Below are 18475 nucleotides of genomic sequence, written 5' to 3'. Positions count from 1 at the left end.
GTTTCTAACGTATACTTCGGTCTAGTCCTCACCCAACATGGCGTCGCTGGACTATAAGATACAACCACGCCCCCCTTTCCGGCGTGTTGTATCTGTTTTTCCTTCAGAACCTTCAACACTGCGAGCTACGGATCGTCCTTCCTCAGTTCCTCTCAGAGTTTTTCGGCTTAGCCTTTTGGCTTTTCTTCCCTCGTTTTCAGTCAGCCCTTCATTGATTGTATTCTAACCCTTTTCTCCTGTGTTCCGTTTTCAGCCCTCTTTCGTTACTTTCTGTCTCTCTGTTTTGTTTGCTCGTTCTGTTTTTCTCCTCGCACTAACTCGGTGTTGTATATTTCTATTTTTCCTTCTCGGACCGCGGCACTGTTCCCTTTTCATTTCACAGCGCCGCGGCTCTCTCGTTTGGTTCGCGGTCGCGGATCTGTTTTGTCTTGACACCCGCGATCACGACTGGGGAGCATTCACTCTCTCGGTTCTGCTAGAGCTCTCGGTAAGTGGGATCTGTTTCTATATATTTCCCTCTCCAGACTATCAAGGCTCAAGCTTCCGCATCAACACCGGAAGTTGCTCAAAAAGGACTCAAATATATTTACGCTCATTGACTATCCATCTCCAGGAAGAAATACATCTTACCAGGGTTTTTTGTGCCATTTCGGCTTTTTCCCTGCCATTGGAGGTTTGGCTCCTCGGGGTTCCCCTTGGGCAGGCGTCACTTCCCTGCCAAGGTGGCCTCTGAGGGAGCCAGGCCTTACTTACACGATAAAAAGAAGAAGACATCCCAAAGACAGTTGCCGGTTGAAGATAAGAAAACTAAGAGAAGAACCACCACAGAAACCAAGGACAATTCCCCAGAAGGTTCAGGTGAGGAGGAGGTTGGGAAAAGAGGGTATTTACCTGGTGAGTTTGACACACAGGCAGATGTCAAATCAATACTTGCCACATATGTGGCTGTTACTTTGCCTTTGAGGGCTAGATTATGAACATATTTTAACAGCAAACCATTTAAGTTGGTACTGTGTTTCCTCCTGAAACAGGTCTGCCATTTTTCAATACGCCCTGTTTCGAAAGATCAGCCCTCTAGATGTTTCAGTAGGAGGGATGCAAAAATGTAACTATCAGCATCAAGGACAGATATTGGCCTGTTTTCCAATGGTTGTTTCTATTCCCTCTCTAAAGATTGGGATAAGAAAGACTGTTTGCCAATTTACTGGAAAAATGTGGGTTTTTTAAATTTGACAAAAATAAAAGGTCAGTATTATTGACCAGGAGATCGGATCGTCCTTAAATAACAGGTCAGACAGCCTATTAGGCCTGGTGCCCTTGAAGTGCTTATAAACTGATGCTACTCAACACTTCTTCAAAGTCTATTATCAAGGTCAACATGTCCAAGTTGACCACCGGAAGTATACAAGGCGGGATGTCAAGCAGTGAGGACTGCCTAAATTTAGCCTCAAAGTTGGAGACCCACTGTTGTTCACTTATGGGATTTAGCTGGAAATCGGCCTGTCTTCTTCCCAGATGATTATTTAGATACCAGATTGTAGTGGTAGTAGATTTACAGTGGGAAACCATCATACATTCTGCGTCTTTTTGGTGTAATTGTCCCTTGTACCATTTTCCCCAGGTACAATAGGACTGCTTTACCTTTTTACCCTCCATCACCTGCGACACTAAAACGTATCTATTGTTACTCTTAAATACTTTTATTCTCCCTCTCAACTCCCTCTTTTTCTCCCAGAGAATTCGGTCAAACTGATGGAGATGTTTTGCAATATAATACAATTTCCTTTCAACCCCTTTGAGAATGACCCCCAGGAAGGTGTCAAAACCCGTGGTATTAAATGCTTCCATTTTCCAGTCTAAACGGGGTGGAAGCCAGTAATTCCTCTGCCCTGTCATTAACCCAGGTAACATTGTGATGGTTCCATGATATTGTATGTGCCCCTTGGTTCACCAGTAAAGCAGGGGTATAAGGCCCTCTCCCTTTTTCTAGAGGGAGATCAAACTCTGCTATGATCATATCATGGTCACTCCATTCAGAAGGGAGTACCTTAAAGGATGAGCACATATTAAACAATCTTGAAAATGTGGGGAGCCTTTTTTATTGGGTACCTCCTCAAGTGGACCTCAGCGCCCTTTTGATAATAGTTTATAATTCACCAATTCCGGTCGCATGCTTGGGTAACAACGGAGTCTTCCTGGCCCCCTTGCTCCGTTCGAAAATGTATATAAGGGTTATGTTACTCTTACTAATATCATGCGCCCTTGTCGTAACGTTTTAAGAAAGAATCAATCAATGCGTCTTATACTCCAAAGACAAGTTGTTGATCTTTTATTTCTCCTTTAGTTCTTGACTCTTAGAAACGGAACACGCTCGCAGGGAGCAGGGATTTAACCCATGACCATTGAAGTTAAGCATTCAACTTATGAATTTTGAAAGAAACACATTAGCCCTGATTTGAAAAAGACATAGAATGTCGAAACACGTGTAATCATATAGGGCATTTTTCTAAGAACTAAAGGAGAAATAAAAGATCAACAACTTGTCTTTGGAGTATAAGAAGCATTGATTGATTCTTTCTTAAAACGTTACGACAAGGGCGCATCACATATTAAACAAGCCCTGATCCACAAAGATATGGTCCATAGTAGACATACTAGAGCCTCTGGCCCAAGTATTTTGGCTTGGTATATCCCCACTAACAGAACCGTTCAACCTTGAGAGACCCAGAGAGTCCAAGGTTTCTAGCCATTGCTTTCCATTTCCTACTTTTCATCTTGCGGGCCTCTGTTTCGCCCCCAGTGGAAAGCAAGACTCTCGAAAGCAGAATGAATTTAGGTCTCCACCCAGGATGACCAGGCCACTTGTCCATCTGGCCACCAAATTAGAGATGAGCACCATGATCTCTTCAAGAACACTCTCTATATTGGAGAGGACATTATGCCAATATGTATTCAGCAACACGAGCTTCTGTTTTCTACCTTCAATCTCAATTGTAACTGAATGTCATGATGCCTACCCCCGGGGACCCAGACCAAGTCCAGCAACCCCGGAAGCAGGCATCAAGTTATCCCAAGCCAGCCCAACAACCCCTGCTAGGGGCTATTTGGGTGCAGTCCTGGAGCCTATGGCGCCAGGCTCATATGGAGAGTCAGTCCTGGAGCCATAGGCGCCAGGCTCATAGATTAAAACTTACCTGATGCAGACCATGCTGCAAACTTACCTGATGCAGACCATGCTGCAAGAGCTCCAAGCCCAAAGAGGCTTGGAAGAGTCTACTTTACCTAGGGACTATTTTTTACTCGGGTGGGGCTGGGGAGGAATCATTACCTGGGACTACTTTGGAGGCTATTTAAACCACGCCCAAAGAGCAACACACGCTTTGCGTTATTCTGCATCCAGCAGCGTAACGCTCACCGTGCCTGCAAGTCTGCTTCAGTCTTCTGCCATGCCCACCTCGAGTTTGGAGCTCCTAGAAAAAGGGAGAAAGAAGGAGAAAAGGTTAGAACAAGAGCAATACCTTTGATCCTTACCTGAATTCCCGTTCCATCGCACCTTCGAGCTGGAAGAAAGAAGTTATTCTATGCGCGTCGCCTCGCCTGCTGCAGCACCGCGCTGAACTCACCGGCCTTCGCAGCATCTTCACATTCCACCGCATCCTCCTGCATGTTCCCGCCGCACTCCGGCACCTAAGAAGAAGACAAGAACAGCAAGGTGAGCCAAGGGAATACACAGAGGAATATTAGTTACCTCCCATAGACTTACCTGATTTTACCATCGGGGGTACTATTCCTCTTCACGGGTCGGCGCAGCTTCCACTGCATCTTCGCCGAATCCCGGCCCCTAAGGGGAAACAAAAGGACAGCAAGGTGAAACAAAGGGACTAACAAGGGGAACCCTCCTCACCACAATAGACTTACCTGATTTTACCGCCGGAGGCATTATTCCCCGAGACTTCATACTTTCTCTCAGCGCCTGAATAAGGGAGAAAGCAACAGGTTACATATTGACATTATTTTATCGAACTGTGTTGGATAATACAAATCCTTACCAGGATATTACCGATTGCCACGAGGAACTCTTCACTAGGGTCAAGCTGCAACCTGCAAGGAATCGAACAAGAGTGAAAGTCAGGTATTTGAACTCTTACGAACTACATACTTACGGCGTCTTGCCGGGAATCTCAGAGTCAATATTGTTCTGGAACTCACCAATTCCTTCGAGCCAGTGAAGCAACTGGTTATCTACGCGCCCCTGCGCTCAATGCAGGATGGAGAGCTCATCTTTTCAAACCCTCAGGTGAGACTATAAGAGGGGACATCAAAGGTGATCAGTGGGGAGAACAGCGGGGGTGGTGGGATTTACGCTCAACTCCACGGGTGGTTAATTCCCTTTCTCCATTTGCAGAAGAATATTCCTACGGGCCAAGCAAACGAAGCTAGGTGGGCCAGTCCAGTCTGTCATCTCAGCACTACGCGTCACATTGGTGGAGACCGCAGCTGTCCAGTTCAGATCGACGCCTCTGTGGGAGCCAGGTGAGCGTAACACTGAATTACTAGCAGGCTCTTATTTGCAATAACTTAGCGATCAACCACTAGTCCAGAACCCTCCTTTATCAGAGTTGGGCCTTTTACTGCTGTAGAGAAGAAAGTAACAAACTCATCCCCAACCTGAGCCTCTGCCATCCATATTTCCGGAATAATCACAATCACATAATTTCTTGAGTGGCCCCAAGTTTGGGTCAGTGAAGAGTTGTCTGTGCCCGCAACTTTTCCAAGACAGAATCATAGATTTCTAGGTACCTTTACCACTGCCTTGACTCTTGTGATTCATGCCCCCCATCTGTTTCTCAAATGGTCCTCTTTCATAAGTACGTTAAGTAAAGTGTCCCTTGTTCATCCCCCTACTGAGTGTACTAGGGTTCCTTCTTTGAGGGTCGTGATAATCTTTCATAGTGTCACTAATATCATAGTTTTCTTGAGAGGCCACTTCTGAGAAAGCAAAACCCAGATTATGCAGAGAACCTATCACTGGTTATATTAAAACCCACCTTTGATGCTGTTGTGATCATTGCCACATCGGTTCTTCCCTGAGGGAAATTCTGTTCTCTCTGTGTCTTTTAAGGATATAGCCCAGCGATTTGAGACCTGTGAGAACAAACTCAAAATACCTGTACGATTCAGCACATTCCATCTTTTATCATAGGATGTACAAGCCACTCTAAAGTTTGTATTTGTGTGATATACAAACCTTTCAGCTTTCAGACATTGATTTCCTTCCCACTGCTGGCTAGAGCAATAACCAGAGTCATTCCCATTCTCGCTATTTCTCAATTCGAAAACTTTCCCTAAAGACTCCTGGTGGGGCTGATACTGGATGCTTGATTGCACCCTACTTTTCCCTGTGTTTTTTTAGGGCCCCATGGAGTATACACAGGTTGCCCCAATTGCCTAGGTCTCGGGGCAGCAGAAGTAAGTGAACAATAGTTGCCCTCTCCCCCCCAGTGATTTTGCAGTGTATAGCCTTGTTAGCCTTGTTTTACCACACCCCACACCCTGCAAACCATCATGAAGGAAGATGTTATTTGGGTGTTCAGACCATTGGGAACCCAGGGCCGTTCCCACCGATTCCTGAACAGCTTTCATGATTGGTCTCTGAAGGTCTCCCTCATCGCCCGTACCTATTGGTACAAGTAAGGGTAAATCACACTGTGTTTGTTTTTCGACAGGAAAAGATGTTTGAACTGCAGAGTCAAGACATCTCAGTCTTCCTTTATCGACTGTATGAAGCACTTATTGTGTTGTTTTCTGTGTTATTCTGATGGGATGTTTAGATAGATCCTCCCCCCGTTCAGTTAAAGAAATGACTTGCTTTTCCACAAGAATGTCTTTTTTGTGGTTTTCCCATGAGGATCCTTACAAACTTGAAGAAGCATGTTGGAATCAACTTAAGACATACATTTGAATTTGTATAACATCTATGGCGAGCGAAATGCTTCTCGTATGGTCAATCATGTGATGGAAATCAATAATCTCGAATTTAGTGTGTCCTGTGCCAATTAAGGAATTAAAACGAAATCTAATATACACAACACATTGAGTTCTGTTACGAGTCATGACACTTCAAGATGGCGCCTTGCATTCGTGTGATTTTGGGTGGGATGCGAATTACCCAACAACCTTTACGGTTGTCTTGCCGACAACATTATCCAAACACACAGCAAAAATACTCGCGCATCTTACATGAAGAAATCAACGGGAAGATTTGCGGGAACAACGAACAACGAACTGTGCCCTTTTTGGTTTCAGTAGACATCTGCACGTCTACTTTTTCACTGCGATTGCGGCGCGAAGAAGATTACAACAGTCAGCCGTCCATTTAATTCCCAGGACCACAAGTAAGTCGACCGAATACTAACGGTCACAACCGCACGGCTAATCAGCTCGAAACGCAAGCTAGGATTAGTTCATCTAATACTCTAATTACCACTTGCTGTCACTATTTACAGAGTGGAATTGTTGAAGATATTGAGTGACAAACGTGGACAGTACCATCATTAATCTATAGCGCAAACCAACAAATGACGTTTTGTACTGAAATTTTAATACTGAATCAACTATCGCCGAGAACACGGTGAGTTGAATGTTATGCTTTCACAATATGGATGAAATACCCATGGAGTGGGACTCAGCGCTTTATCTGAGCAACTTAATCCCACTCGCGGTTTTGTATATATAGACTCGTGATTCGTTTTTGTAAATATGCATTTCTCTATTAGGTATCAGTGCGATACATTACTTAAACCTAAAAGATCTAACCAGCTATTAGATCCTGCTGAATTTGGTCCAGTCACTGTTGGCACTTTAAGAACACAGGTCAGTTCTTTATTTTTGAATCATTTAACAGCTATAGTGGAAACTAAATTGACACTCCTAAACTGAATACAAGTCCTATATTTTCTTATTTTTTTGACTACAGGAAAGTTAAAGCTTGAAAATTGTACCTGAAGAAGGGCTAGTCCCGAAACACGTCGTACATTTGTTTTGTGAAAATTGGAATTACATGTTCTGATTTAGACAATGTTAAAGGATATACATTTCTATGTTTTCTTACAATGACTATAAATTGCTCAAATTATTTTCCTATGTAATATTCAATGTACTTACCTCACGTGTAAATATATAAAGTTTGCTTCAAATGAAAAGTGTTTCATGAAATATATGTTAAACTAATAAGAGTAAGGTGTTCTGAAGGAAAGCAACTAAATTCTTATATTCTCTTTAAGCATTGATTCAATTTGTACTGACTTCTGTCAGATATAAGTGTGCCCTGTGTTTGTCCACCAGGTCAGTGGTGGACCTTTACACTTTTTCTATTTTGAAGAAGGATGTTGCAATCGAGTTGTGAATTTTTGGAGGTTCTATAATGTTTTGATTTCTTCTGCTAATTAACCTTAATTTTGGCCCGACATTTGGAGGGTAGTTGTTTCTTGTGATGGGCTGTTACCAAGTCACCCATCCCTGATTCCACAATGTATACATCCTGGGGGTATGTAAATTGCTGGTTGACCACGACCAGTCTGACGCCTATTATCACTTGCGTCTTGTCTGCTGCTAACTTGGGGTCTCCACTGAGAGCCTTTTCAGGCCCTTTTAGATTCAACCTAAGTTGTTATTCACCCCAGATTTGGTCCTGGGAGGCTGAATGTGATTGAGAGTCCCGCTGTAATTTTTCAAATAGTGTTAGCAGTGAACTCAACACCTGGTTTAGCTTCAATAATATAGGGTCCACGGTCCCTATTGCTGGATGTTCTATGGTGTTTATTGCCAGAGAAAGACGTCTTTGTTGAGCCGGTGCAGGCGTAGATTCATAAGAGGTTATGGAAGAATCAAAGTCACTACCGGTCTCTGGAGCTTCCAAAAAGATAGGTGGGGTATTTAGAAAAAATTCTTTACCCGTTTTCTGCTCTTTAACACCCTCTCATCGCTCTTCGAGGGACATGTTATTTTAGTTAGTTCTTTATGTTCACTTAGTGGTGTCAACATCTTTAAAGATTATCTTGGGAGCCCAGATGTTGATGGATATTCAAAAATATAATTTTTTTTCAAAGCTGCTAAATAGGTTTTTATTGTATTGGACACTTTCAACTTATTTGAATATTGGGCTCCAACAGCATCCACCCAGCCACCCCAGCCACCTGATACCCTCTCTGTTTGGGGCTGAAGAATCGGAAAGTCTGATGAAGATGTCCTTGGGAGATTCGGGGAGGCGTAGGTTTATTGCCAGTGACAACGCTGCAGAGGCATCCAATTCAAGCAGCTGCTCCACTGACACAATTTTGGCCCCACTTCTTGGGTCCATTTTAAGGCTTGATGGAATGAACAAAGTTTTGTGAGCAAGTCTACTCACAGAGCAGTAAAGAAGTAATCCACTTTTTACTGGGAGGTTCAAAGGCTGTGCCCGCAGTTACCTCCCTGTGTTTCTTCCTGCAGCCACAAGCTCGAAACAGAGCTCACCTTATAAAACTTAACTCCAAATGCAGAAGGCATTTTGTAGTTGGACTCACATTTTCCTTTCACCAAAGCGCCTTACTGCTGCCAGCTGTCCCACTGTAATACTGCAACACACGGCACACACGGCACGCTCTGCTCCGGAGTGATGTTTTAAAGGCGGGCTCAAAGATAAAGAAACAGCAGTCTAGAAAGACTGCAAGCTTAGTGAATCAGGCGAAGTTCCACCTGGACACCGCTGCACCACACAGCGCACACTGTGTTGTGAACTGCAAAGCTGGCCTGCAAGTCGACAGCCAAGAGCCATTTCCCCTTTTCACTTCATATTGTGTTCAGCTTGTGAGGTACAGGTTACAATTTGGACACATGACAGCAAACCTTACTTTGGACATTTGGACACAGGACAGTTTCATTAGCTAGTTTTGTTGAGAAGGGAAACCCCTCTTAGCAGTAGGGCTAGTTAGGATTTCCTTCAACCCTCCCATTTGTGTTGTTAATAAAAGTCTTTGCCAATCAACATGCCACAATTGTGTCAGTCTCTTACTCCTAGACCCTCACATTACCTAAGGCAGATCTGCTTCCTTCTAAGGACTGTCTTGCACCCCTATGGATCTCCTAAACACTTATGTAAATCCAGCCTGGAATTTGATAAACTAGGTTAGCTCTTTTAATATTCAGATATTGCTTATCCACGTATCCATTTAAGAGTTTACTCTTTCCTCTTGCAGTATGCTTGGTTCTTAAGAATGCAAGCGTGGATCCTTCAGGTGCTTGATAACAAACTAAAGAATCATAGACAAGACCTAGGGCCAAAGCCATTGGTGAGGATTACACACCCTGTCCAAACATGTTCAGATCATTCATATATATATATATTTTTCAAAATCCATCATTAATTTTGTGTTAATAACACTCAGTAATCTGTTTCAGTTGGTGTCAAATAATTCCAATTTAACGAGCACTGGTATCAAATGCCAATGGACAATGCATTTTGGAACAAAAGGGTCCTTCATCCGGGCAATATCTGTTTCAATGATACCCCAAAAAATTGAAGTTACGGCAAATAAATAATTGCCCAGAAACCATTGATAATAGAGCCACAATATCATAATGAGGATGAAACCATAAAAATAAATAAATCCAACACAGCATGAAAACATAAAGTAGTGTAAAATCAGAACAGAAGTCCAATTGAGGAGAAGAAAGCAAGGAAACGAAAACAAGACAACAACATGTCAATGCCATAATAAGTATGTGTATATAACGAATATGTATATATTGCAAGACATTAGTAAATGCCACCCGGTCATAATAAGAGGAAAAGGCCATTGTCATAAAGAAAAGTAGAAGGAAACAAACAAAAAGAAGCTATAAATTACTCTGATGCAATAACAGTGTCATGATAGTGCAAATGATTACTGAAAGTCAAAGTGAACAGTTAAACCCAGTGTGTAGCAGAGAAAGAAACTTAACTACTCAAGAGCAAGAGAAAAATAAATAACAATTACATTAAACAAAAGAGGAATAAAGATAAACAATAGTAATGTGTTGATGAGAAAAGCCATAATAGGCACACTGAGTTGGTGACTAATACGTTCCAATGAAGAGATACGCAGAGTGAAGATGGTGTGGCAAGCCTACTGGAACCTAATGGTAATCGATCTCAAACGAACCGTAGAAGAGGGATGTGCATGAGAGAACTGATACTCTATGGTGAAATAAACATGCACAGTGCTTATGGTAAACAAGTGAGATCTGGCCTGCTCCAACCAAAGGGTGTGATCATCACCGCACTCTCAAAGATCAATCCAAGACCTACAAGTATAAGAAAAATATTACGATACTAGTCAACCATCGGTCACATGTGAGTAAAAACTAAAACATGCGTGGGTGTAAAAAACTTGGAAATACCTTCTATTATTAGGTAAATGATCACTGTAAAGTCTCAATCCAGCTATAAAATGTGTCACAATACTAAAACATTTAAGCCGACAACAGAGGTAATTAAGTATCTTGTTTGAGAAACATGATGCTGCTGTACAGGTAACATCTTACCTCATTTGTGAGGAAAACCTCCAACAGTAAAGCAAGCCGTATGTTAGCATGTCGTGGCTGGACACCAAAGTGTATTCTTATAGAGATCACGTGATGAGCATCATTCCGGATATGAACACGTAATTCAACGTGCAAGGTGGAACCATAGACCAAGAAAATGGGTGCAAGAGGTGTAATAGAACGTCAGTCCACCAAGAGGCTGATCTTTCAATGTCATTTTATGTCAGGTATGTATAAGAGCTATTAAATTAAACCATCAGCAAATCGAAGGGTAGTTTGTGCCACAATTAAGTGTGTGGTCCTAAAACAGGAAAATTATGTAATTCCAATGGCCAAAGTATAAAAAGAAGTAGACTGCTAACAATGAAACTCACAGAATTTGAGTAATAAAGTGAACTGCACAGTCACGACAAGCCGTGAAGAGGGGTGCTGCTGGTAGAAATGAATAACCGGGAAATCATCAAGACCATATAAGCTATACTTGAACCAGAGAATCAGAACAACTGGTTGACAAAAGAGTACATCTAGAAATGTCAATGCTGCGACAAGTGTGTGTGAACAGGTCACATGGTTAGCAAAACGTCTTAATATTGTGAGGCAACACAGATCTTACATAGTGTTAGTCTCAATGCAACTCAGAAGAGTCCACATAGACTACTGTGGGGTAGGTTATCAAAGGTGTTTCACACCAGAAAATAATTCACAACTATCAACAACATCGACCTCGGCCCAGCCACACTCCATTTTCTCTGTTCATATGCTAATGGATGTCATCCTACTGTTTCTATTTACAACTTGTTTGTCTTTCCACAGCGCAGTAGGTTCTGTACTTGGTTGATCCTGATTTGGTCGCTTGTTCAGTAATGTGTACTTGCAAGTGGTATCATGCCTAACACCTTTATCCTCACTTGCCTTTTTTCTTCCCTGCACTTTTCTGATCATGAATGTTCAGAGGCTTTGGATGATATGGTCCCCCACCCACTCTCACCTCCCCTTATTTGTTTTGATGATCCCCTTTTCTCTTGGGTATTGAAGTAGGCACCATGCAGCTTAACAATAAATACATTCAAGCTGTATGCACAAGTTCAAAATTAAAATGGCTTACAGCAAACTCTGGTTACTCAAGGCACATGAATAGAAAGGTCTAATGCAGTGTATGATTGTATGTAGAACTAGGCTCCTCCTTTTTCCAAATCTGCGGATGTGAGTTGAGTGTAAAGAGTGCTCAAGCCAAGCGCTGCCTTATCTGGCCACCCAATAACCTTCTCATAGAAAATCCCTTCATGAGCGGTCCCTGTGAGCAAGTGTTGACCACAAGAGATGTGCGTTTGGAAGGCAGAGCACACCATGATGACAGAAGTGTCCACTGTAGGATTTAGAGTGTTTATGAGGCCTGCTGGTGCTCCCTTTGTCAGGAGGTGTTTCTTGTATCCTGACCAAAGGCACCCAAATGCTGTGTATGAGATGCTCAGCATTACACAGACATCAGACAGGCCTGTCAAGACGTGGCGAAGAGCTAATCATATGCAAGCGCTTTAGACCAGTTTTCAAATGTCTTTTCGGTCAAAAAATGTAATTGAAATCTGTACATTTATGTTTATGTAGTCAATAGAGATGTTTTGCAAGATCAGTCAGATACCTTTGTAGCCATGCCTTGCTCAGAAATTGAGGTTTTCCTAACAGGCCGCTAGTGGGGCCAGCTGAGGTCTCACTTATATAGAGAACTGGGGAATTTGCTTCAAGGTTGGTGCTAGGGTTCGAAGACTGACCAATAGGAACATGGGGAAGCCCCCTACAGGCTAGCTCACTGACTAATGCACATTGTTTTTAGAATTAACCCTAACACTATCTGTTAACTCCTCTGATATAAGTTTGATTGGGCAAACTCAAGATAGGGTGTATGGGTACAGCAGCTGCTTCCTGACGTTGGGACTTGTCTAACTTGACCAGTGGCCCCTCTCCTTTACACCAAGGACTGACACGTGCATGGAATCACGGTTTTCTACACCTTGTTCTTCTCTTTCAGAGTAATGAAACCCATATGACGGTCTCCAACACCCTGCAAATCTCCACCTATACAGACGGCTTCAGCCAAACCATGAGCATCGCCTGCACATATAAGAGTGGCGGTTCTAGCACCAACCAGACCATATTTACGCCAAAGCTTATGTAAGTATCACCTTGTAAGATGCTCAGAGACCCTCTGGTCAGGGGAAGCCCTGAACACAAATTGTAATAATATAAAAGTATCAGAACAGGCAACAGATTATGTGGACCGGGACGACCGCCACTAAAACAGAACCTCCAATATCATATCACAAAAATGTGTGTAATTTGCAGTGCTCCAAACCCACTGAATTGTTGCAGAAATCACTATATAAACATTTTTTTTAAGGAAGATGCACATTGGAACTGCTGACATTGTGGTAGACTACGAATTAGGGCATTGATTGGAATATCCGAGCTGAAAATCAAGCGTATAGAGGATTCAGTCAGCGTTATGTGCAGTAGCACTTGGAGCGTATCAAATGCTGAATGAGCTTACCATAATAAACAAACACAGGCCCAAAAGAACCAGAAAGACTCAAGGAAATTTGCAAAATCTATCGGGTGGAGGGGTTGGTTAAGGGAACATATACACATATAATTTATTTAGGCGTTAGTAATATCATTGTCTGACCTCATCAAGTAGGCATGCCTTGAATAACTTCTAACTACGTATAATACAGCTAACAGCAGAACTAATAGCAACAGATTGGTTCCTGCAACAATGTATTTTCACCATTGCAGGGCCTTCATGATTGGTTTGGATTCCCTCCCAACCTTGGACATTCGGCTCGTTTGCAGCAAGTAAACAAAAATGAAGCCGAGGTGCGAAGGATACCGTCAGACCACTGCCCACTTAGCCTACCATCTCTCATCAGTTAGGCCCTTAGCCGAGGCTTCTCCTTTGGAGTTGACCTTGCTGGATGGTCTCTTCTTTGGAATTCTAATGGGAATGAAGGTACATTACTATCTTCATCTGAGCCTTATGAATAGGTATTTTTTTCTGGTGTTTGCGCCACATGTGAGGAGACCATAATTTTGTCCATTTTGCCCTTATGTTTAGTGCTATTTGATTCAGTTATCCGAGTGTCATTACTCTTTGGCTTCTGGAGACTTGGTTTCTCCGTCTTGCATACACTTTCTATATTTTTAATTGTTCAATATTTGGCATCCGCAAATATTCACTCCTTTACTTAATCTAAGAGAAATATGTCATACATACATAGCTTATCCTCGTTGACGCCCTTTTGTACCTTGTAGCTGCTTCTTGCTGTGGCTTCCTTAATCCTCGGCCAAACAACTAGTCTTTGTTCATGCAAGAATTCATGTTTCAGCGCCTGTCAGCTCTGCATCCTTGGTCTTTCTCCTTTGAGCTTCTCCCTTGCTTTTATTCAGAGCCGACGTCCATCTTTTCAACATGGCTGCTTTGCCCATGTTACATTTCCTACTGTAGCAAGCTTCTATGTGGCTCATCTGCCTTGCGTTTCTGCATATATACATTCACTAAGTTTCTAATGACTTATCTTCTTTGTATATATGGTTTCTTCAAATTCACATATATGTTTTGCTTTGTTCCTTCAGTTATATCTTCATTCTTTAAGTGTTCTTATGTCATTTTAGTGTGTCATTGGGTCTTCTCTTCATGACGTCATTTTGCACCTGTCAGTTTCCATTTACATCTCTTTGATATTCAGTGGTGTCTGCAGACTTCCTTCTACCACTTCAGTTCTGGGATACATTCGAAACGGTTGTCTGAGTACATGACGACTCTCATTTCTTAGATGCAGTATTGGGATTATACCTGGTGTCAGGCATATTATCTTCTTGTCATTCTTCCGATATAACGTATGTGAGGGAGTGAGGTCTGATGACATATACAGCTGCTCCTCTACATTCCCCCATCTGGTCGAGTTCTTGACCACCTCCTCAATCCTCAGAATGTTTTCTCACAGAATGGTTTCTTTGGGATCCATATCTTCGTCACCCCCCTCAGGTCACCTGCATTTTTAAATGTTCATCCACACTCGAGGTCATATAGCAGCACTCCCCAGTTGGTGAACAGAACACCCAACATCCTACGTAGTTCTTATGATCCGTAGGATAGTGAAACATTGTTCCTGGGGATGCCAGAGGATTATCATTCAAGTGCTCATGGGTGGGGCTTTCAGTTTGAGAGTCCTCATCAACCACAGCATTCACATCGATCATTATCTTCATCCCAATAGCTTTCTTTGCTGTTCTCTTGCATTGTCCTATGAATAAGACAGAAACCCATCAGTATTAACACTAGGATTGCTCCAAGTAGTTTAAAGGCATTTGCCATCCAGGTTGGAACCCATGAGATAAAAAACAATCTGAATGTCCTGTCTCATCTAGTTCTTCCACCATTTTCGTATGCAGGGTTGATAGCATAGTTATTGCTTCCATTACGGTTCCATTTTCTTCATTGTGGGCAGGTATGTATGAATGTACAGCAAGAAGACCAATATTGACACACACACCTCCTTCCATTACTGTAATTAAGTCCAGGACATACCTATTCTGGAGGGTCATAAGCCTGATGGCCCTCAATTCTTCTCTATTTGAATTAAATTATTTTATTGTTGTGTTGATTGTTTGTAGCATCTCCCATATCGTGATCTGTAACCACTTGGCATTCACTGCAGTTTGAATTCCTGGTAGAAACATGGCTATGAATATCACTGTCATCCTATCGAACAATTTGTGCTCATCTGGGATATCGTGTGAAGACTCCCGACTTTGCCGAAAAGTAATTCTCCCTCTTCTCTCGGATGAGATTGAACAACCTCTTCTTGCTTTAATGTGTATCCATAGTCCGGAAGCCCTCTATGTGGAGGTCACTTTGATGGATCACCAATGCAGGAACATGTATTAACACCAAAGAACATATTCCTTTCCCGCTGTCACGTAGCTTCATGTAAGCTTTTATTCCACAGGCCCAATAGTGATCCATCATACTGCAGTTTCTCCTGTTGTTCCTGGAACGTCAACTTTTTTCTGCAATCCTTTATTTCCTCCAACTTTAGTCAGGCCCTTGTTTCTGAAACAGTGTCACATTCTTCACTGGTAGTTTAGATACAGGTCCTACTTCATCTTCGACCCATGTTAGTTATCTTGCAAACTTGTTCCATTCTTTAAGACATCCATCATTCACTTTTTGCACTTTGTGCACTGGTGATGACATCAATAAGTGTGCACTGCAAGTTAGCATTCCTGATTCCCATCCTTCACTAGTAGTTACTTGCCCATATACTGATAGCTGAGGTCTCTCCCAGCATCCTGACAATCCTGGCTTTTTCCATCCATCTGCGAAATTCAGCCTCTTTTGTTCAATAACTGTTATCTGTCCTCCAGTCAGACTGCTAAATGAGTACAAGAGCATCCTATTCCTCCACTGTGGATCTTTTTCCATTTTTGTGTTTTTATGTAAGCATCTTCATACGGGAACGTTTTCTTTGACACCCATCGTAGGGTTGCCCATTCCCCCTCAAATTTTCCTCTGGTCAAGCATGCGGCTAGATGGACGAGACACATTGCATCATGAGCAGGTATTTATCTTGCTATAAATGTTCTGGCTGTGCTCATGGCATATGGGATGAGAGAACATACATAGCAGCTCTCGTCTGATGTTTTTTACCCTACCTCACCCATGTGTTGATACCCCATGTTATTCTTTAAATGGGCTGCATTGTCAAGATATGTGTTTATATCCTGATTATCCTCTCGAGCACCCCTCCTAACGCAATCAATGTGTTTAAAAATATCAGGGAAAACATTGCTTGTGCTTTTGTTAGGAATAGATAAAGATGTCTCATTGTCAGACACTTCATTTAGTGTTCAAATGCCACATTATCTCTTTTGGAGTAAAAGGTCTTCTTGTTAGCAATCTGTGTCTCACGTAATGGAAAATTCCCAGTTTCTTCACTTTAATTGTTCACCTTCAATTACTTTTATAAACCTCACTTTAATAGCAACATTTGAATTATGATTGCAATAATAACTCTATGGATAATAGGACTGTTTTTAGGATTTCCCAAAAATGCAACAGAGTCACTGTGTCATAGAACTAGAGCTGGATATGATCTAAATATATATATGAAAACAGCATGCAAAAGTGTGTACAAATCAACAGGCAACTTAAAAATATGATTGTAAACACTGAAAGGTCCGTTCTTTCCCCTCTGAATTTGGGAAAAGTCAGTAATCCAAAATAGTTTTATTCCACTTGATCTTTGTTTGACTCTTAGCAGCCAATCTGGTTTGTATTCACTGAACTTCTTCTCTTGCTTCACTGTCAGCAGGTGCAGGAGGGGATCAGGGTTTCTCCTTTGTAGAGCTTTATGTCATTCAGGTGCAGTCAAGCTTGTCTTCCTTCAAGTTTCATGGTGGTGGGAGTGACCCCCCCTCTACTAGGTATGGTCCTGCAAAGCAGGGCTTAGTCGATGTGTGCACAAAACTTTTCACCAGCACTTGGTCCCCTGGGTATAGACTAGGTTGCTTGCAGATCTACAAGATAATTTGTTTGGCAGTCTTCATCAATCTTCTTTGACCCTTCCCTCTGATGTTTGACCTGTTGGGAAATAAAAGAAACACTAGTGGTTATATTTGTTAAATAACCATGCATCTCATCCCCCAATGTCTTCGCTACGCATTGGCATCCATTTTTATTCGAGTGGCAGGATGACGAGGTATTCCCATACAGCGTTCAGTCACCAATTCATGAGGAGTTAGTTGGTGATCTGAGCCAGGCTGATTTCTTAGGGAAAACAATGCAAAGGGTAGGCAATGTAGCCATCCCTTTTTCAAAGTGATCTTGATTTTGTCTATCCTTTCTTTGAGAAATCCATTGAGAAATCCATTTAACCTCTTGCAGATTTAATTTGCCTGTGGGTGATAAACTGAGGAAAACTTATGCTTCATTCCTAATAGAAGAACTATCTATTTGAATAATATAATTTACAAAATGCGCCCATTATCCGACCACAGGATTTTGCACACACATGCATGAGGAACTTGGCAGCACATGTGACATCCGTGTGTGTGCATGGACCTGCAACTCGCAACATGTCCACATAATCTATATGTAGATGCTGGAAAGGACTATTGGGTCTAGGGATTGCTCCTCACTGTTCGCAAGGTGTGCCCTGCTGGGAATTTCTCACAGACGCTGCAATTTACAATCAACTGTGCAACATGTTCTAACAAATTCAGCAAGACTCTCTCTGGCAGTATGCGCAGGATAGTGAAGCTTATCCAACGCCACCTTTAATAATGCTAGAGGCATAACTGGCTTTTCAGTGCTGTCCTGTCTCCATATAGCCTTGGTGGGGGATAAAGAACACCTCTGTATCTTCCATAAATCCTGCTGTTTGTTTGGAGCTCGAACTTGTAGCTCAATTAACTGTAGAGGGGATAACATGTTGTAACCTTTTTTCACAAACATGCAACGTTCTGACATTTGCTTGACATTTTCTAACTCAAAACCAGAAATATTTAGAAAATATGCTGCTCTGTTTGTATGCTGCCCCTTTAGTATGGGCTGCGCATTTCACCACGGCGATAGCCAATGGGAGACTCAGTACTTTAATGAGTTTGTCCAATAGGGACGCATGTTGTACTGGAGTGCCATCTGCATGGAAGAAACCCCTACTTTTTCAACATGACAATACTGCGTGTAAGGTTGTGGTGATATAGGCAGAGTCAGAGTAAACCGTCACTTCCTGATCCTCAAATTTCTGAAGTGTGCAATAAGCGCCACTAATTCTGCAGCCTGCACTGAGCAATGTGAAGGTAGTCTTGCACTTGTCACTACCTAGAATTCACAATTCTTTTAACTTCACGCTGC

General features: G+C 42.2%; 1 protein-coding gene across 2 annotated transcripts in view; it reads left to right on the top strand.

Annotated features, from left to right (window-relative positions):
* The window catches only part of LOC138503246 (pancreatic secretory granule membrane major glycoprotein GP2-like), a 248801-nt gene that overhangs the window by 127842 nt on the left and 102484 nt on the right, over nucleotides 1–18475 (top strand). For both annotated transcript variants that reach the window (XM_069622840.1, XM_069622839.1), the window contains exon 5: nucleotides 12590–12732. In XM_069622840.1, the coding sequence (XP_069478941.1) occupies nucleotides 12590–12732 (143 nt within the window). The remainder of the gene's footprint in view (nucleotides 1–12589; nucleotides 12733–18475) is intronic.

The sequence above is a fragment of the Ambystoma mexicanum genome, chromosome 11 (assembly GCF_040938575.1).
Source record: "Ambystoma mexicanum isolate Mex_15411 chromosome 11, UKY_AmexF1_1, whole genome shotgun sequence".
Classification (NCBI taxonomy): Eukaryota; Metazoa; Chordata; class Amphibia; order Caudata; family Ambystomatidae; genus Ambystoma; species Ambystoma mexicanum.
Note: the sequence above shows the minus strand (reverse complement) of the source record. Positions and strands in the feature narration are given on the sequence as shown.